General features: G+C 37.2%; 2 protein-coding genes across 5 annotated transcripts; both read left to right on the top strand.

The window, feature by feature from the left end:
• Positions 1 to 405: 405 nt before the first annotated feature.
• On the top strand, positions 406 to 12,095 carry LOC131737739 (vacuolar protein-sorting-associated protein 36). Its single transcript, XM_059028633.1, has 14 exons — positions 406 to 681; positions 1,126 to 1,194; positions 1,500 to 1,570; positions 2,063 to 2,177; positions 2,596 to 2,685; positions 3,828 to 3,914; positions 6,289 to 6,321; positions 6,417 to 6,494; positions 7,237 to 7,371; positions 8,006 to 8,071; positions 9,345 to 9,409; positions 10,204 to 10,288; positions 10,527 to 10,603; positions 10,905 to 12,095. Exons 1-14 carry the CDS (start codon positions 586 to 588, stop codon positions 10,984 to 10,986), a joined length of 1,149 nt encoding a protein of 382 aa, XP_058884616.1. The 5' UTR covers positions 406 to 585; the 3' UTR covers positions 10,987 to 12,095.
• A 147-nt stretch (positions 12,096 to 12,242) lies between these two features.
• LOC117406635 (thrombospondin type-1 domain-containing protein 1) lies at positions 12,243 to 20,757 on the top strand. Of its 4 annotated transcripts, none has more exons than XM_034010813.3 (6): positions 12,243 to 14,253; positions 14,418 to 14,461; positions 15,062 to 15,184; positions 15,906 to 16,859; positions 17,801 to 17,959; positions 19,106 to 20,757. In XM_034010813.3, exons 3-6 carry the CDS (start codon positions 15,127 to 15,129, stop codon positions 20,506 to 20,508), a joined length of 2,574 nt encoding a protein of 857 aa, XP_033866704.3. In that variant the 5' UTR covers positions 12,243 to 14,253; positions 14,418 to 14,461; positions 15,062 to 15,126; the 3' UTR covers positions 20,509 to 20,757. The 4 variants fall into 4 exon arrangements, with proteins under 4 accessions (XP_033866704.3, XP_058884613.1, XP_034778554.2 ...); XM_059028630.1 differs by having other exon boundaries at positions 15,047 to 15,184; XM_034922663.2 differs by lacking the exon at positions 14,418 to 14,461.
• The last annotated feature ends 522 nt before the right edge of the window (positions 20,758 to 21,279 follow it).

Here is a 21,279-nt window from a genome sequence, read left to right as displayed (position 1 = left end):
AATAAAAATGGGACGTGGCCAAAATTCCATTTTGAATTTTAAACCAAAATAAAAAATACTGTATTTCAAATCCCATTCGTTTCTGCGTTCAGCAGTAACATTAAGTACAGTTATTCACACTCCTACAATAAGTTATAATCCGTTATATTATAGTATAATATATAACAGGATATTACTGAAAGTAAAATACGACATTACACAGAATTAAACGCTTTCACAAACAAATAATGCAGCAAAGTTATGACAAATGTATTTTAATTTGGTAAAGGTGTAGATATGGTTTGAAATGCCCGCTCAACCATGTTTGACAACACCGATTTTAATAGACTTTCTTTATTAGACATTGGAAGTCCCTTTCCATTTATAACTGCTCTTTTTTCCTGAAACTTCTGGACAGTAGAAGAAATGACGGTTAAGTAATTGCAATACTGTTTTGGCATTCTGGTTTAATATTATGAGAGACACAAGGGGACGCTCCAGCCACTGTGTTCATTTTTGCTTGGCTGTGTTATTGGTATGTCAACAAACGAGGAAGTGTAGGTCTGATTTGCTCATGTAAAATCAATAACATAACAAGCCTGAGAAATGGACCGGTTCGTGTGGTCCAGTGGTTTGCTGGAAATTAACGAAACTTTGGTGATCCAGCAGAGAGGCGTCAGACTGTATGACGGAGAGGAGAAGGTAAAAATGAATTAAACACCACTCATTTGGAAGAAAGATACTAGGGCATGCTATTCAAGGCGAGTCCCAGGATTCAGGCCTGTGAAAGAAAGTTCGTAAAACGTTTTAGATAAAATCAAATGCATTATTTGTTTTGTATTATACATGCATTTATGTCGCATGTTGTTTGTTAATACCTGTCAACTAAATTACCAACTATAGCGAGACATTTTCCCCAGTAAGTGTAATAAAAATAAAAAAAAATCATACGCTACTGACGTGTAGATTTATTCTCATCCTCTGTCAGTATGCCTACTTCGATGTTTGTTTTGCTGGTTTAATGTTAGTTAAAGTTATTTGTGATTACAGTACAATATGTGCCGCAACTACAGATAGATCACACGGAGGACTTGTAATGGTCCCTTGTTAATTTTCAAAATGTGTGCTTTTTTGTTTGTTGATTAGGGGAAAATGGATGTGGGGATTCTGCTTCTAAGCACGCACAGATTGCTCTGGAGGGACCACAAAAATCATGTAAGTTGATATAAAATTGATGATTTAGCTTAAGTGGTTAACCGGTCTTGATAGAGGTTGACATACACATCCTATACTTTCATATTTGTGGCCTCACATGTGCTTTTTTTGTACAAAAGATACTCATTAGAGATCCATGCCAATATTGTGTTTGACTTGCATATTAAATTAAAACTTGTAGTAAAAATGTTTGTTGTATTTTTTGTAACGCAAGAAATGTACCAGTAGACTATTTGCTTTATTGCTGAAATCATGATTTTCCATTACTGCTCAAAATCAACGTGTGCTCTTTCTGTTTGTTTCAGGACTGCTGCATTGCCATGCCACTGTCACAGATTGTTTTATTTGAGGAGCAGGCAGGAGGGATAGGGAAGAGGTAAGCAACCATAAACGAGAGGTTAGCCTCTGCTTGTTAGTCTCTTCTAGCTCCTTTTTGTGGGAATAGTCTTTTGTGTGTACTTAAACATTGTTGCTGATTGTTGAAGTTATGTAGACTTAAGTATTCTGCCTTGGCCATCATAACCCTTCAATATCACTGCAATTGAGCAAGGGTGGGATGAACTTACATTCATGGGTGAAATCCTCAGCTTTCCTCATTGATACAGTTTCGGGCTGTACTGCTCCCTCATGACATGAAGTTTGAGGCATTCTCACTTGGCAATACAGAAATCTCCACTGCCATCACATATTGGTACTTTTTACAGTTTCATATTTGCTTAAATTGAATCTTCCTACAACAGGCAAGGAATATGACTTTCTCTCAAACAGTAAAATCCTAATTGTAGGTTTTGACATTTTATACATTTTGAAAGTGCTTCATAGAAATCTCAAATTATAATATCTATGTCACTTTTTTTTCTCCACTCAGTGCTAAGATAGTGGTTCATCTTCACCCAGCGCCTTCCAACAAAGAACCTGGACCATACCAAACCAGCAAATACTCTTACATAAAACTGTCTTTCAAAGAACATGGACAGATTGAGGTAAACAAAACATAAAACTGCACACATTTCATATTAAAACTCCCTGGACATAGGCCGACATATCTCTTTGAAAATGACTATAGGTCCTTTAGAAATGAGAACATTGATTTTGTGCCATTGATCAAGGCCAAGAGAGTATACTGTTGCCCATGTAAAACACAACTATAGTGGCTGACTGTAAATCTAAAGTGAATAAGGCTTGGCAATGTGATTACATTTCTAAATCAGTGATGTTTTATTTGATTAATTAACCATGCTAAATGTGAGGGTGTATGTATAATAAATATAACAATATTGATCGCATGATGAATTTCAAAACTGTTGACCTGCTGTTTTAATGATTTGTCAGTCCTTTCAGATCTAGGGATTATAACTTTGATTGTGTAGATGTAAGCTCCAATTGACTGTTTGCAATTAGTTTTCTAGGCGATTATCAGAAGAGATGACTCAGAGGAGATGGGAGCATATGCCAGTGTCTCAGCCTATTAATACAAGCACCACTTCACAGGTAAGAAAGCTTTATAAGAATCGATCAAAGAAAATCAAGCATATATTTACAGTAAAAGCATCTAAATGAATAGATCAGCTCATCATTAAATGTCCATCTTTTAAGACAAACTCTATTTTAATGATATGTCCTCATGGAACACAAGCTTGTTCAGAATTACAATCTATATTGAAAGTCTCCACTAACTTGCCCATGCTAAATCGCCATACTGGAAATATTATATTCTGCCAATGGAGACCATGTTGAATGTTTCCATTTCATGGTTGTTAAAATCGAGCTTGAATAAATCATAACCAAGGCTTTCAAAAATCATTTTTTTATTAGCATGTTGATAGTGCTGATGAGAGATAGCATTATTGATGGAGAACTCTGAGTCTATTAAGCACAAGTGCCAAAATAGTACAACTGAACAATGGGCATATCTGGAGAGAAATTAACATGCTGTGCTTATGGGGTTTTTGTTTGTTTGTTTGTTTGTTTTTTAATATTGAAAGGCATTCCTTTACAAAAGCAAAAGCAATCAGCATGGTAATTTCTACAATGTCATATTTTGGCTCCGGTTAAAAGATAAATAAGGTTGCATGAACTATATCTACAATCAAGCCTATCCTACCCTTTCAAGAAAACAAATGATGATGAAAATACAATTTTGAAAAAAGTTGTCAAATGTTTGCCAGCTACACTATAGTTTTAAATGTTGTGAATAAATAGAGTAAAGTATTGCTAACTGATCGAGTAACGTTTGTTCATTGCATGTAAACCCATCTGCTGCGAAGAACGATACAGTGGATTGTGTTTTAGTGTGACCAGAGTGTGGCACTGTTCTAACACTATTGACACTGTACTATCATATGGTAACCAAATAACCAAATGGTAATTAAAAAAAAAAAAACTATTAAAAACATAGATAAAAGGTTCCTGAAACAAAAGGCTTGTTCGTTATAAACAGTATTTACAACAGAAAATGTGTAATATTGGATTTATCTTTTTGTTAATAACATTGAATACAGAAAAAGGCAACATTTTCTGCCTCTGTTACAAACAGAAAAGGAACACATTTTTCTTGTCTCTTAGAACGGATGACCTGTTAAAAAGGTGTGAAATTATTAACACTTCCTTCCTCGTTCCTGACTTGACTGCAGGCAGGACGAACGCGGGCAGTTGGAATTGTGGGTATTGAGAGGAAACTGGAGGAAAAGCGAAAAGAGATGGACAAAAACATTTCAGAGGTACGAGGATCTATTGCCCTTGAGGCCAGCCATCTGCCTGGGCTGCTGCAGCAAGCTTCCTCCTACATCCTGGAGCAATTCCGATCCAACAGAAAACAAATGGGAATATTTTTAAAATGTAAACTCTTTTTGAAAAGAGAAAATACACCTGTTCATTTTAGAAAACTAGAACAAAAACTAACATCATTCTCTGAAGCTGATACTTTGTTATTTTGTTTCTCATTTTTGTAAAACTAAAATACATTTATTTTGATAACCAATAGTAATTAAAGACAGTAAATGCCCTAGGAGGGCATGCTTATATAGATGCATAATGAATTGCTATATCTCTGGGAGTATTTGTTTCATAGACATTGAAGGTCTAAAATCTTTGGAGCCTGACAGACATGGTATAGTTTTTGTTTCTGTTAACAATGTCTCCAAAACTGCTGAAAGGAAACTGCAGTCAGTTATTACCCTTGATTCTCTATGAAGAACTGCTACAAAAATGTTGAATAGATTTTCTTCAAACGTTAGTAAAATATTTTATATGAAGGAATATTAACTAACCATACTGCATACGGGCAGCGGTGTGGAGTGGTGGTTAGGACTCTGGACTCTTGACCGGAGGGTTGTGGGTTCGGTCCCCAGTGGGGGACACTGCTGTTGTGCCCTTGAGCAAGGTACTTTACCTAGATTGCTCCAGTAAAAACCCAACTGTATAAATGAGTAATTGTATGTAAAAATAATGTGATATCTGTATAATGTGAAATAATGTATAATGTGATATCTTGTAACAACTGTAAGTCGCCCTGGATAAGGGCGTCTGCTAAGAAATAAATAATAATAATAATAATAATAATACTGTATATTGTTGCTCACAGGGATATTCTAGAGGTGCCATTCTGCTCACATTGTTACCTATATCTTTATAACTGTGTACTCTTTGTTATAAAACTAAATATTAATGAACTTTAGCAGAAGGTATTGAGTTATAATTTAGGTGAGTTTTTCAGATTACTAATACCTGATTGGCTGACCAATCCTAGCCTATATGTTGGGAACTTCTCCAGCAAAATGTAATTAAGTTTTCAATGGATATTTGAACAGGAAAACAAAAACAAAACACTCTTTGTTAATGATTTCAGTTGAATTCTAGTTATTGGCAGATTACAGTAATACTTGTTATTAATATGTGAAACTAAATTAAAGACATTTAAAGGGAAGCCTTTAAATTAAAATGGTACAATGGTTTTACATACATATGTAGTCCTACCAAATGGAAAGAATGACTTCTCAAAGAGACGTGGTCCTTTGTTCATTACACTTTAGGAAAACAGAAACTGCCAATTGTGTCAAAATATGGTCTATTTATATGACAGCTTGGTACGAGAGATTAGAGTTTATCGTTTTTCCCATTCATTTTTGATTTAATAAACCAAAGATACCCTTTTATGGTGCCCCTACAGTTTAACAAAGGCTTCCTGCATCGGCTGTTTGTTGCTGATAAGAATCCAGTGTTTCAGCTTTTGTTTATCTGAGGAAGTTCCTGTTAGGTGTGTGCGGTTGCCTTTTGTTCCCAGAGTCACCCTTTATGAAGGGGATGGAGTTGAAATAATAGAAAACAAGCTAAGAGGCTCATTTCATATCAATATATCTGGAACTTTCCACCAACCTTACAGGTTATGTGGAAACATACATGAGTGCTACAGAGAGGAGTAAAGCTGCCTTTCCTGATGATAATACCTCTAAGTTCTGCTGACAAGTCGATCTTTCCTGGTTTTTTAATGCACTATTATATTTCTACACCTAAATGATGCTTCCTTAATAATGTGCTGTGCTTCTTTAAATGTGTAATAACCCAACCATTCAAAGTTGAACAGACTTTAAGGCATCAGCTGCTTCACATGCCCCTTTACATTTTGCTATAAATCATTTTGTTTTCAAGATGTCATTTTTACTGTGACCGTTTAACATGTTGCAGGACCTCATGCCATATGGAGCTGTCTGTGAAGTGAGCTTATAGTGTTGTGGCAGAATAATGGTATTCACATGAGTCAAAGCAAGAATAGTGTCTGGAAAACAAAACATTAATAACTCTAGTTAGGGAATGATAATTGTGAGGTGTATGAAAAATATGTAAAACCTTTGTTATTGCCTCTTACAGTTGTTCCTTGACACAGTTATTTGTGTCAATTTTCATCCACGTAACTGTGCCTTTGCATGCTATTATAAGCATTCAAGGTGTGTGCAAGCAATATCGAACATATTGTATAATATTAGTTTAATCTCCAGACAGCCTGATACAAATATGTACGCGTTTTCTTTGTTCTGTTTCCAATTGGTAAATATACAGCGTTTCATTTTAATTTATGATGTGTTATCTTTCCTTCAGGCTTTTGAAGATCTCAGCAAGCTTATGGAAAAGGTAGAAAATTATACATTTTATCGGTCATGTATTTTGTTTCTGTATAATCAAGATCAAGAGTTCAGCTTTTTAACACTAAGCCATTCATTTCTCAGGCAAAGGAAATGGTGGAATTATCCCGGTCTATAGCTAGCAAAATCAAGGATAAGCAAGGTGACATCACAGAAGATGAGGTAATTCTTGGCAGATGTGGAAACTACAGCACAGTGTTATTCATAAAATCTTGTTGCATTTCTGTGCTGTAAATACTGTAGTTTTTTCACAACAGCAGCAGCAGCACCAAGTAGACTTAAAAATCACCCTCTATGTAACATAGATTGTCATCTTGTGATGGATGTGTCAGTTTCTTTAGGGTTTCTGTACATTTGTAAACTTTAATAATGTAACATAAAAATACCAAAACTTGAATTGTGTTACTTATATAGTGATATATATAGCACCTTTAGTGCTAAAAAGAAGACAGTACTCAGTACTTACTCCTTCCAGATTTTACCAAAGAACTTGGGTTCTTCACTGAAACATATTTTAGTTGTTCAACCAGGCTTTGCCACTTAATGTAAGGACTCTATTGTTACTGTCATCCGTTCATCATTTCAGTTGTGTTTCTGTGCCTGACTGAGCGCACACAAGATGTCAGTCGTATTTTACCACCTGCCTTGTCAATCCAATCGAAGGGCCGTAAGTAGGAGGCTCATGTCTGACTTATTTATATCAGAAAGTTCAACTTCAGAAATGCTGTTAAACATGAGCCCCCTGTCCTCATTGGAAAATTGTACCAAATTGTGAAAAATTGAAGTTGATAATGTATTTGCTGAACTTGTCAGACAGCTAAATAATGTATTTGTTAATTGAAATCAGAGGATGACTGTCAATCTAATGAGCATCACTGTATTTCAAACGTTTTATTTCCCACAGACTATCCGATTCAAATCCTACCTCTTGAGTATGGGCATAGCAAATCCAGTCACAAGGGAAACCCATGGGTCTGGAACACATTACCACATGCAGTTAGCCAAACAGCTTGGTGAGATACTACTGGCACCACTGGAGGTAAGGACCCCGTTCTTTTAATACCGCAGTCATCATAATTCCAAGCAGGGACGCAAAAGAAAAGGTGTATTTCTGAATAAAAATATTACAAAGATATACTAGTAGTATGATACAGCCCAACAGTCATCTTTACAAGCACTAAAATGTACTATGAACTCTTGTATTTATCAGAAGCAAGCACATTTGGCCTAAAAAGAATGAACTTGTTGTAAATAAATTCTAAAATATTCACTAACGAATGTGATTTTATTTATTTTAATATGAAGATTACAGTATGTAGCTTCTTGTTTTAAAGTTGTTGAGAAACGGTAGACTGTATTGCTTAGATATCAGCTAGGCAATCGTTGTGGAACATTACATGGAAAATGTCAACTGTGGATCATGCTTTTAAGCTACAGTTACAGTATGTGTCTATGTGCTTCTTGGAATATTTGGTCAGTCTAATGGATTGTGGCAACTGTATGAGAACCACAAGAGCATTTCAAGAGGATAGAACCTTGTATAATATGGAATAAGATTGTTTTTAAAACTGTGACAACTGCTAAAAGTACCTTAAACAAGCCATGCTATTGATCAGACCAATATTTTTAACCATTGGTCAGACTACCTACTGATCAAGTTAAATACATTGTAGGAACAAGGAGGCATGATGGCATTGACAGAAGTGTATTGTCTTGTCAACCGGGCTCGTGGAATGGAGGTAAGAAAACAAAGGGTTTAAAAATAAATACATAAGTAGAAGATTTCTTACTGATGGAAAAAGCATTTTATGAATCAAGGTTTACAAATGTGTTATAAAAGCTTGGTCCACATTGCATGGAATACAACAAATCCCTTTCAACATGCAAAGGTTATAAGTTAGACTGAATGAAGGGATGTTCTTTCCAGGGTAGTTTTTTTATTATGATTAGGGCTTCTGTTTCTCAGGTTTTATTAATTGTATTTTTTGGTGCTTATTTTTACCTATTTTCGAGTTTTATGTAAATCGTTTTTTGGGTGGGCTTTCGTTTTTGATATACTGTATGAAATGAGTGTTTTCGGTTACTTCTTTCCAAAATGCTTGAGCATTTTTTTTTTGTGTGTCAAAATATGTATAGTAGTAACTCAACAGTACTTGCACACTTAAGTTGTACCTTCTTTCCTTTGCTGTCTTCCACAACAAAATCCCTGTGGTCACGGGCACATTCTTCTGGGGTTTTTGTGTGTAGGCATTTTTGTACCTTTCACCACACTTGATACAAATCTTAAATAAGCACTCTGCCACTACACATAATCGTGAGTGCTGGGAGATTGACCAATCTACTTTTAATTAGGGGAGGTCAAGAGTGACTTAAGTAATTAGTTGTGACACTGATCCCATTTGGTGCAGGAATTAGCATCTTTGAATTAAGCTAGAAGCACCTGATGGCATAATTCCTAATGGGTAGGAGGGACCACATTTATCTGGCTATTTGGAGGAAGCCAGCTGGGTGTACAATTGTTTTGTATGTTTTTGCCTACAGGGTGTAAATATGCTGGTAGAAGTGCTTGTGTATATTTTGATCATGGAAAACCAGTAAATTACATGAGGCACACTGTCTGGAGCAAAGCAAATGCATGTGCAGTGACAACACTAAAAGCTTTCCATATTATACAGATATTAGCTCATGCTAATGTTGCTGTTTAGTTATAGTTAAAATTATATGTATCTATTCTGGGCTGACATATTTATGGTAAGATACTGTTGGTTGTTAGTGAAGTCCTGGCAGTCAAAGTAACTCATTTAAAAGGGTTCAAGTTACAGATAGATAGTGTTCCTTGAGGAAGAGGATGGAGGAATGTTGTGATAAGGAAATCAGTCAAGGGCAGTAACAGTGTTGGGCCTAGCAGCCTTTTCCTGTTCCTAAAATTGTCTTTGTTCATATGCCTTGATGCCAGAGGTAATTGATCGCTGTCCACACTTTTCATCTCTTTTTATCTTTGTTTGTCCTCAGTTACTTTCTCCAGAGGATCTTGTAAATGCCTGCAAAATGTTTGAGGCACTTAAACTGCCGTTAAGGTGAGTAATTGTACTCCTGTAATAGTTGAAGGTAATTGGGTGGTAATTGTTGCACTACACTGCTGGAGGGATTTCCAGATGTCTTCCCTTCCTTCATCCTGTTTTGATGAAAATGTTACTTTGTTTCACTCACACAGAGAAAGCTTTATGCCAAAAAATGATCACTGACACGTTTTGAACGAAAATGGACAACCAAACTCCCAAAACTTTGTAAAGCATGCTTGTGTTCTACCCTAGAAGGATACCGGCCACAATTCCTAATTTTAACCTGCTTGTATCAATTTTGCAAATTTAGAGCCACATGGATATCCCAGAACTGAGCTCTATCTCAGATACATCCATATATCCAGTTTGGAATGCTTCAGAGCTTGACACAAACATATACAGAGTACAGCATGAACATTTAAGTGTTCATTAACACATTTTTTATTTTATAAAAAAATAGATAGTTAGATATACTGTACTATGTAATTCGGTTGTGGTAGTGCAGTGCAATGTAGTTTAAAGGTGGATCATATCCAGGGTCTGAAGTCTCCCATTTCATATTTAAAGTATAAATGCTTTAGGAACCAATGTAGAAATCCAAATAAAAATCAAATTTCAATAAATATAAAAATATCAATTTGAAGTACAATTCAAGCACAAGGCAGTCTTAAATACACAATCTTAGTAGTTTTTTTGTCAGATATGTACTGAAATAAGAAGTTCTGTAGATGTATATAATTATATTAATGGTGCACACTTAATTATAAGAATTCTGATTTTTATAATCTGTACATCCTACCTGTCTGTAGGTTGCGTATCTTTGACAGCGGGGTTATGGTGATTCAGCTACAGTCACACAGCGAAGAAGAAATGATTGCTTCTGCTCTAGACAACGTAAGACATATTTTATTAATATTTAAGTACTAACACTATATGATTGTATTATGTACTGTAAACCTCTTTTCTCCATTTGTACCTGAAAAAAGCCAGCATATTTAGATACTGGATTCTGGGGCAGGCAGCAGTTTCTCCAGTCTCAAACACTCCCATGATGAACATCTGATTGTAAGGGAAGACAGAAAGATGCAGCTAAACCTATGATGTTCATTCAATTTCCACATTGCTTTTTCAGGTGTCAGAAAAAGGATCTCTTACGTCAGAAGAGTTTGCAAAACTTCTGGGGCTTTCTGTTCTTTTATCAAAAGAAAGGTTATTATTATTATTATTATTATTATTATTATTATTATTATTATTATAGTCACAAAAGCTACAACAGGTTAATTTAAGCATGTGATTTCCAGCTACGTTGTTTATTACTAGGTTTGTAACATTTTGATATGTTTTACTAAACAATACTCCCAACCTGGTGTAAAAAGCGTTGACAGATATGGGCCCAGGTGCATAGTTGGTCTTATAATAAACAGCTGGTTATATTGTGTTATTTATTATTTCATAATAGAAATGTATAATAGGGCATCTTGTTTATTTTTGTATTTCTCTCTTTCTGTAGGCTGCTTCTTGCTGAGAAAATGGGTCACCTTTGCAGAGATGATTCAGTGGAGGGCTTGAGGTTTTACCCAAACTTGTTCTGACTCAGAGCAGAAGGACTCTTTCATTTTCAATACTGTTTTCTATTTACATAACGTACAGGACTACCTACAATTTAACAAAAACAAAAACAAAAACAAAAAAAGCTTCAAATACTATGGATGAAGAAAACCTTTGCACCATCTTACTACAATCTGACAAAGTAAATACACCTTTGTGACCTGGAGGCACCTCAAATGTCAATGCCTTTCAAACATGTGAAGGTCAATAGTAACAATCACACTGGTGCTGAGGAATGTTGATTTGGTACTGCAAATTGCTTCTAGATTCACACACAACTGAAGTAACTTACCATTTCTAGATATTGCGAACTAAACTGGTAAGCTTGTATTCACAAATGAATCAATTCTTTCCTGGACAGTTCTCTTAAAAATTCATACTGCACATAGCAGATTTGTAATGGGTGAATTCAGATGCAGTCACATTTATTATTATTATTTATTTCTTAGCAGACGCCCTTATCCAGGGCGACTTACAATCGTAAGCAAAAACATTTCAAGCGTTACAATACAAGTAATACAATAAGAGCAAGAAATACAATAAAACAAGTAAAGTACAAGTTTGACAAACCACAATTCAATAATACAGCAGGTAATAGTGATAGTTGCATCAGGATATGATTAAATAGTGATAGTTACATCAGGATGTGATTAAATACAAAGTACTACAGGTTAAAAACTTGGCAGATTACAGTATTCTGAAGTACAGGATTAAATGCAGTAAAATAGGGGCTGATAAGAGCAAAATAAAGCACATTTACATGAAGGGTGATAGTGTCCCAGGATACAAACAGAGGAGTTCTACAGGTGCTCTTTGAAGAGGTGAGTCTTAAGGAGGCGCCGGAATGTGGTCAGGGACTGGGCAGTCCTGACATCTGTAGGAAGGTCGTTCCACCACTGCGGAGCAAGGGTGGAGAAGGAGCGGGCTTTGGAGGCAGGGGAGCGTAGCGGTGGTAGAGCTAGTCTTCTAGTGCACATGCAGTGTAGCCTGTGTACCAGCCTTGCTTCTTTGACATCCTCTCTGGTTCAGTATGCAGGTAGCTGCTGCCTATAGAACTGTACATATTACAGTGTAATAAAACAATGTCACATTATCAATGCATTTGATGTGTTTCGCTTTTTCAAAAACTTGAATGATTTATTAACAATTATTGGTGTGGGGCAGTGTCCTGTTCAGGTTTCTTCCATTTTCAAACTTGGATTGCTCATAACCTTGTTGGGATCATCAATGGAGTCCTTAAAGGTAAGCTGTGACACACAAGTAGCTACTTTGTAACACTGTTCTGATTTGATTCTCAGGTCTCTCTCCCAAACTGCAGGAGATTCACCTTTTTCATACAAGAGACCCTATACACAACCTGCTTTGCTCAGTCAGACCCCTTGCTCACTAAATACATGTACCTTGATATTCCTAAATAGAGAACCACATATCCAATTGTGTTACGTAGTCTTTGCCATGAGAGTATCGAAACTTTGTATTTATGGAGGAACCTGTCCTTCTGTCTTACCTTTCTGTCCAGCTGTATGTCACTCCTATATTTGTGTGTGCACATACAGTGGATGAAGTTTATGATCTGCTTTTTCATCCTACTGATGGCTCTAGTTTTGTAGAAGTAGCTGTGGCAGGGGATACATGTCACGGTGCTAATATTTAATTTACTAACAAAGCAGATCGACTGGGAATTTGTACTTCATTTTTCACCCATGTTTTAGTTTTGTTTAGGTTTAAAACTTGATTGTGACAGAAAATGCTTCACTCCTGTAAATACATTTCAATGGATAACATTGTTATGATTTTAAACATGGTATAAGTTATAAGATAAATAAGTAAAAAAAAAAAAAAAAAACATGTTTTTAAGACTTGGTGTATTCGTATATAAATAAGAACATAAAAGGTCATATGCTGCTGACACATCATGAGAGAAAGATATTTGTTTTGAACCGAAGAGCAAGGAGACAACAGCCCGGATTTTCCATTCTTTCTCAATAAGGTGTGTTGAAAATGTACCAGAAAATCTGTATTTTAGGAGTTAATGGAGAATATCAAAACAGGTGTAATTACAGAAAGTGTGGTTGTAGCTAATGGTAGGGTAAGGATAAACTACCATCATGCTCCTTTGCAGTTCATCAATGGATCCCAAACTTCTAGAATATTTGTTGCAGAAGGCCCACTACACCATATACTGTAGTTGGGCCTTTTGTGGAACTCCTTATGAAAGTCCCTGCGGTGTAACATGATAATATCTGTCCACAAGCTGCAAGTGAAATACAGTGTTTCATGCAGCACAGAAACATTACTGTGCTGCCCTAGCTTATGTTTTTAAAAGATTTTAGACATCAGCATGTCTAGGTTTAGATTTGAATGCTGCTAAAGGTGACCTAAAAACAGCTAAATGCAGGTTGCTGCTGAGGTGCAGACTCATACTAGCAGCTCTCTTCCTCAAAGTGTATCAGGTCTGTGGCCATGCAACTTTAATTTGTCCAGTGAGGAACAGGCCATTTGCACAAAAGTCTCTTCAGGTGGCAGCTGTTACTCGTTTTATGTAAAACCCTTACCCCAATGTTTTAGTGAAATGTCAAATAAATTCAAACAAACAAAAAAAATCACATTGTACATACTGTAGTTAATTTGTAAATTCATCCATGCAATGGAGTGCATGTATACACTAAAACCACATGTTCAAGAATTAAACAAATATTTATTGTTAAGTGGATACACTTTAGACGCACAAAAACGTGTTACCAAAATAAACATTACAGTGTAACGTATATTAATGCAAAAATGTGTTTAATCTGTTGTATAATATTTATGTTTAGTACCTAAACACTTGATTTACAGTGTATGTACTTCAGCGATGCAGAGATTACCGTAGATAAAAATGTTGTACCTGTGTGTCAAGACTATAATGATACATTACACTTTTTTTTATCTGTTTCCTTGAGTCGGTTTTCCTGGTAAGCGTCTCACTTTGGTGTAACCAGTAGAGGGAGCGTCATCTGCCAAATTTATTGCGGTAGCGGTTGGCACTCATACCGTTATTTCATCTCGTCAGCGTGAGACCTTTAGGTGTGTCACTCGTTGTAGTTTGTCAGCTGGGATAGAGACAAATGCTAAGACTTTATTTAAAAAACTTCAAATGTGCTATCGTATGTAATAGAATGAATCTTTTGAGTACGTTGTCGTTTAATTGCTGAAAACGCTTCTGATTTTAATCCAGTGAGCACACCAGCAAATCCTGCTTTACACTTCAGGTACTGTACTACTGTATTTATATCTTGACTACATTTCGCATGCATGGTTATTTAAGAAATATTGAAGTTGTGAACGACTTGAGTTTTTTGTGTTTAAGAGTGTAGAGCTTTTCAAAAAAAATATCTAGATGGCCTTGTAGAAAATTCTTATTCTTTTTTTTCAGAAAGCAGAGAAGGATGTTTTGAATGGTTCGGTCTAAGAAAAAAGGTAGTACTGTATAATAAATTAGCGGGGATTTAAATTCAGTTTTTACAATGAATCTGAGGAACATTGGACAGCATTTTATAAAGTAAATAATGTAAACTGACATTTAATTTATGCCGAATCCTGTGCCTTACAGAAATACTGGTGATAATATAACACATTACAAACACATTAGGACGACTTAAAACCTTGTGTTCAAAAGAGGAACATATACTTGGAAATCTTATGAAAATAATTCAGAATATAAATTCTAGCTTGTGTTCTTAAACTACAAGAAACAATTTAATAATAGAATTGGCAATGGGTCAAATGCTACAAAACTATAGCCTATTGTGTTTAAAAAATATCAAGGGAATAGAACTGAATACTTCGCCAATTCAATCCCAGCTCAACTCATATAGATTTGTTCAGAATTAGCTTCTATTAAGTATATGTAGATATTCTTGTGCATCAGCCACATTTAAAATGTAACCAGATTCACATAACTGTCACGAAGGTGCAGTTGGTTGAATCGGATTTAGTCCCTTTCATTGCATTTGTACCAATTTACTTTCATAAGGTTTAATACAAAACATGTTTAATCAATAGGGTTTTTTTAAACAGCACCTTGAATTCTGGAGTGAAGAATGACATGAGGTGTGAAGGGATACTCAGTCTCATTAATCGGAATGCAACAGACCTGGCCAGGTTTCACACCAGTACTGCTGCTGATACTCTGTGGTTGTGGTAAGTTATTGGGGTGTGGTCTCTTCTCTAGAAAGGCTGCCTCTCTTGAGCCTGTATTCCTTGTGCAGTCTTGGATACAAAAGCACCTACCAACCAATCTACTTTCAAGGAAGTCTTGTCCATTGTGATTGAAGCGGACTATAGCAAGGAGATAAAGCTTTGCTATATTACAGAATACATGCAGGGAGGTTATTTGCATAAAATAACAGTCCTGTGAGATGCAGCCCATTCATGCAAAAGTGAGTGAGTTCTACATACTACAGGTGTTTCTATTTTTTGTCATTACATCTTTTTTTTGATTGGGAGGTGACCTAGTGTATAAGAAACCCTTATGTCTCGCCCAATTATTCTGCCTTGGTAATACATTAAGAATATTTGTGGTAGCCCTTCTGTTTTGTATTGCTGTATTTGAAGATGGAACAATCTATTTGGTGATTTAATCATCATATTTAAAAAGTACTGAATACCAAATCAAAGCACATTTGCCATTACTGCTATTATCTACTATATATATATATATATATATAAGTGGCAAATTCTGTTTCTTTGACATGAAATCGAGAGGGAACCCAGCAAATCAGTTTCAGTCATGATGGGCAAGAGAGAAGGTCTGATTTACTTTGGAATAGAGGCCTGATAGTTGGCACTCCATACTTAAATATGATTTGACTTTAACAATTGCAATGAAACTGCTCATTTATTTTATGTTTATGTGTTACAGCTCTTGCAGAAATCCTTTTAAAGAAACCACGGCATGTCGCTTTAAGCAACCAGTCCATCTTTGTGGATTTCCAGTACGAAATCAACGAAACAGCCACTGGCATGACAGTTTTACTGGTGAACCTTCTCACTAACAAAACAGTGGCCAGTAAGCCTGTGCCGGTGAACCAGTCTGAAGGCACCATGGAGTTTGACTGTTCTTGCTTTGAATACGCTGGGAAATTTCAATTCAGACTTCAGCCTGAGAAGGGTAACCTAAGCCATAATGACACCCTGTGGTTGAGTGAGGTACTGCTGGTACAGTGGCCTTCATTTAACATTGATGTCAGAAGAACAAGCAACATAACTGGGAACTCCTTTCAGATAGGGATTTCTAGTACTGAAGAATATTTTTGTCCCTTCAGTATTAATTCATCAGCTATCTACCTGGAGGTCACCTATATGGAATATACTCAAGTGGGGAGGTCCTATGATGATAAAATGAAGGCAGCTATCAGAAAGCAAATTTCGCTTTTGAAAACCCAGTGGGTAGAACTGGCGTGTGTGTTCCCTTTCAGAGAGGGGAATTTTATCAAGGTTTCCCTGAGGTCCCGCCATGCTGATCTGGAGATCAAGTCTTCCGGACGGCTCTTTCTGTCCCAGGTTTTTAGGTATAGGTTACATATTGAAAACCAGCACACATTCAGCTGTGAGGCTTCTATTGTGGTATACCTGGTCACCCCTCCATGTGCTTCTACGGAAGGCAAGGTCATAATGTATCCATACAGTTCCAGCGCCACTGGGAAAAAAAACATCTTTGTGGCACAGGAATTTCTAACTAAAGGAAATAATAAAACTGAATTCAACTGCTCCCTCTTTTACCCTGGGAGAAATGAGTACTGTTTTGAGTTTGTTTTAAACTCCAGCCGCTCTGCCAGTGGGGCTCAGCGCTGCATTGTTGTACAACGGAACGTAGGTTTGTATTCCCTATTAATGTATATGTTTTATTATTTCTCAAGGGAGCATATTTAACACAGTGAAGGTATTTTAATTGTATGTACAGTTACTGCTACTAAATGTTCAGCCATTCACTTAACTAATGAGTTATCAGCCACTAAAATACATCGGTATGTTACTCATTTGCATGTTGTTACTTTATCATTCATTTGAGGATGTTTTGTTAACTAATTGGGCCCTAGTGTTGAATGTATTTCAGTGTAACACAATTATTCCAGTAAATCAATTAGATCTCACATTTTTGAATATGAATGATGGACACATTAGGGTGCATTTGATTTTTATATCTATTAGTGAACACAAATTGCCAAATGCTTCTGTACTCTTATGTGTTGCCCTTCCAGTTATTTAGGAATGCAGCCGACATTGTGGGTTGAATAAAATACGTTGGTTGCTTCTCGGAGATTAAAACTTCCAAAGCATATTTTTTATATAAATATTTGTCAAGAAAATGTATTTTTTACATTTCTGGTATTTACAAAAACTCAAACTCCAGAAGGTTTGAGCTTCAGCTCGCCCTTCGAGTGATAATCAATGTTTTTCCTATGACCGATGTGTTTTCAATGTCAGCTGTGTTCCTTCATGCCATCTCTTGAATTAAAATGCTGTGAAGCTCAAAAGTATGGCTTTTAAATAGCTGCAAGAATCCATCATTTCATTTTCTTTACTAGTAGCATATGAAATACAGTAAAATCGAATTCACATTATAATGTGTGCATGACTCAAGATATTACTTATTATTTGTTATGTTTTTAACAAAAATAGAAATTAAACATCCTGTACAGTGGGCTTTAAGGGTCGACATGCGGCCCACAGGTGCCCTAATTTTGTAAAATGATCAGTTTGGTGTTACTTTCACAAGAAAATATTGAATTTGCATAAATACCCTTTGCCCTGTAGCAACATGGAGTCAGTGGCTGCGGTGGAGCCCCTGCAGTGTGAGCTGTGGTGACGGGGTGAGGGAGCGGTACCGCGAGTGCCAGGGGTCCTCCTCAGAGAAATCACACTGTGCTGGAATTCACAAGGAAACTTCTCCGTGCTCGCTGGAGGAGTGCACAGGTACAGGACACTGAGGATAAAAAAACACATCGATTTCTTGTGTTCTAAAATGTTATTAACTTTAGTTTCATTCCAACTCTTTTCCTAATCATTTTTATAGCTGTGCCACAATTTACCATATACATTTACGAAAATTCACATTTCATTATACAAGCTTTAAGAGCCACCTAATATGGATTTCTTGTTGTTTAGATTATTATTAAATAATTATTAATATTATTAATTTCTTAGCAGACGCCCTTATCCAGGGCGACTTACAATTGTTACAAAATATCCCATTATTTTTACATACAATTACATTATTTTTTACACATTAATTTTACATACAATTACCCATTTATACAGTTGGGTTTTTACTGGAGCAATCTAGGTAAAGTACCTTGCTCAAGGGTACAGCAGCAGTGTCCCCCACCTGGGATTGAACCCACGACCCTCCAGTCAAGAGTCCAGAGCCCTAACCACTACTCCACACTGCTGCCCTTAGATTCACTTAATATCATTTACAGTTTCGGTCCTCTTGGTGACTATTTAAAATTTTAAAGCACCACTGTGATCTCAGTAGAACTCTTAGAATCATGTCTAACCTCTTAGAACATCTTGTGCACCGGAATGTAACCAATAACCTCCTCCCCCTGCTACACTCTGCCCCTAGTGGACGTAAGAAATACCACATGTGGTATTCTGTGTAGGGGGACAGGGCAACAGTTACACTCTGGTATACCAGGTGTACTTAGGAGATTTAGACATGAATCTGAGAGCTCTACTGAGGCCACAGGGATGCTTATAAAAGATAGGGAGTTATTAAAAATAGGATGCTGCTTGACCCCCAATTAGTTTCCTGCATGCAACATAAAATGCAAGGGTAATCAGTTAGGTCCTGCTACCTGTAACACAATGAGAGGTAAGAAAAATTGTTTTAAAGCCTTGATTATTGCAGGTTTAATAGCCTCTTTCTGCTCTGCAGCACTGCTTTCTTCCAGCTGTAGTTTACATAATGTATGTGTATTGAACCACATTTTGATAATAAGAAACCAAACAACAGTCTTACCATAATCCCCAATGGCAAAAATTAGATCTGTACATGGCAAAGGTACAGTAGCATATTAAGTTACTAAGTTAATTTCTTTCTTTTTTGAAACAACACAGCAATAAAGACAACAACTTTGGCACCACTTCACCCTCAAAGGACGCAAGCCAGCAACATTGTGACTGTGGCCGGGATTTCCGTATGTTTGTTTATCATCATCTCCACCATCTTCATCACGGTATGGAGGAAACTATGCAGGGTGCAGAAGTGTAGCTCAGTGAGGCACAACTCTGTGCATTCCCCAAACTTCAGGAAGAACTCAGATGAGGTCAACATCTACCATGAGAGCCAGCAGCGAGAGAGCTTCTCTGAAAGCCTTGATGTGAACCCAGATTCGGCAGACGATGGCATAAACATGACCTCAGGCTACAGAAGGAGCCAGCACTTTCCTCTGGAACAGACTATACCTATCAGTGGTGACCCCCAAGCAAGCGTTCAGAAGATCATGCCCCCAATTTTTGGGTACCGACTTGCCCATCAACAGCTGAAGGAGATGAAGAAGAAAGGTCTGAAAGAGGCGACGCAGATGTACCACGTATCCCAGAATCCCCTCAACGACACTGTTCTGGATGCCACCACAGTGCCACCCATGGACAAGGAGAGTCAAGAGGAGGCCAACCTGAACAGGTTCCGGATCAAATCTCCCTTTCTGGAACCCAAGGTCCCTCACTCCAGTCTTCAACCAGAAAGGGTTAGCCCAAAAGTGGACTTCAGTGTTCCTCAGCGGAATCCAGGGCTCCTCTCTCACCCAGCGACCGCTCGGTACAGCAGCCATAAATACCAGGACGACTGGGTGGAAATGGTTGACCGAAGTTATCTCAGGAACCCTAATTTCAGGAGAACAGCGAGCTTTCATGAAACCAAACAGTCCAGGCCCTTCAGAGAAAGAAGCATGTCCACCTCTACACCCAGGCAGCTTTCTGTCTACAGCTCCAGGGCTAGGGTAGTGGACCAGCCATTGGAAAGGGGAGGAGTTAGGCCTAAATCTCAACTAGGGGATGCCAGAGCTGATAGATGTTCACCTTGGAGTGGCAATGTGTCACCTACCGAGGCTTCTGCGTATTACCCACATGCAGGTCAGCCTGGTGCCGGCGTCAATAAACATGACCTGTTAAGTGGCCGCCAGGCTGAGGGCTGGACTGCAGGAGTGGACATAGTAGAACCCAACAGAAACAGGAGAGGGCCTTCACCCAGTCACAGGAACATAATGGCCAGGAAGAGGAAGGAGGCTGATTCTTCTGCGACATACAATCGCCATAGGAGTGCCACCCTAAGCCCCTCACAATACAGGAGAGACAAGTGCCGGAGCCTCCCACTGGATCCTGAATACACCTTGTATGACAGTTCATCCTATGGTCTCACTGAATCAGAGCGCCGCATGATTGACTTATCTGGGTACTTCGGATCCAATGGAGAAGAGGAGGAAACTGGTGCCCCCAGCATTGAGAAGATGGTGATATGAATGTTTATGCCCTGCTTAGAAAAGCAATGCAATAAATACCATTTACATCAACAGTTCTTGGTACAGTCAGCACCGCTTTATCAGGACGCCTCGATAGAAGTAAAAATATCCCACATAAGCGGTAGTGCCAATTAAACGAGAGGCATTTGAGACAACCTTAGTCACACTTTTTTGTTTCTAAATGAAAAGAAAAAGAATGAAATCACATCACATTATGATTACATGTTAAATACATAATTTAAAATACGAGTCAATTGTTTTTTTTTACTCCTAAACAAAATTAATATGCCTTTTATTTATTTTAAGAATGAAATCACATCTTATCACAAAGCGAGGCACCTGCAATGTTGACATGCCAACTTTCTTTGCAACAGCAGCCTGAGAAACCACAGGAGACTCCTTCTTCAAGAGTTCAATGTGGTTTACGCAATTTACTCAAGTCACAGCATAATCATGTACTCCCTGCACTGTGCACATGAACCGGTCTTGCTCTGAAAAGCGATCTTTGTTCATTATTTGAAAATACTGTATCCTAATTAAACAAAGTGATGTGCCAGTTAAACGACAGATATAGTAGTGGGAAGAACCGTCTTCCAGAGTTCTATCCCATTCAAGCAGCAATTCTGATTAGGCAGCACCAACTGTATCTACATAAAAGCATTGAACTGTTCCGTCTTTCCTGGATGTGTAACATAACCAAATTCAAAGGTAGTTTCAATAACATTTTGAGGACAAGAAGTTTGTATATGCATTGACTTTATTATTATTATT

The sequence above is a fragment of the Acipenser ruthenus genome, chromosome 8 (assembly GCF_902713425.1).
Source record: "Acipenser ruthenus chromosome 8, fAciRut3.2 maternal haplotype, whole genome shotgun sequence".
In the NCBI taxonomy this organism is placed as follows: Eukaryota; Metazoa; Chordata; class Actinopteri; order Acipenseriformes; family Acipenseridae; genus Acipenser; species Acipenser ruthenus.
This window is presented reverse-complemented; position numbering and strand designations above follow the sequence as displayed.

Excerpts from the sequence above, each read along its gene's own strand:
- LOC131737739 (XM_059028633.1), top strand. The coding sequence starts at position 586 with ATGGACCGGTTCGTGTGGTCCAGTGGTTTGCTGGAAATTAACGAAACT. Across the intron at positions 682-1,125 it reads TGTATGACGGAGAGGAGAAG|GGGAAAATGGATGTGGGGAT; the intron begins GTAAAAATGAAT and ends TTTGTTGATTAG. Across the intron at positions 8,072-9,344 it reads ACCGGGCTCGTGGAATGGAG|TTACTTTCTCCAGAGGATCT; the intron begins GTAAGAAAACAA and ends GTTTGTCCTCAG.
- LOC117406635 (XM_034922663.2), top strand. The coding sequence starts at position 15,127 with ATGCAACAGACCTGGCCAGGTTTCACACCAGTACTGCTGCTGATACTC. Across the intron at positions 15,185-15,905 it reads GCTGATACTCTGTGGTTGTG|CTCTTGCAGAAATCCTTTTA; the intron begins GTAAGTTATTGG and ends TATGTGTTACAG. Across the intron at positions 17,960-19,105 it reads CTCGCTGGAGGAGTGCACAG|CAATAAAGACAACAACTTTG; the intron begins GTACAGGACACT and ends GAAACAACACAG.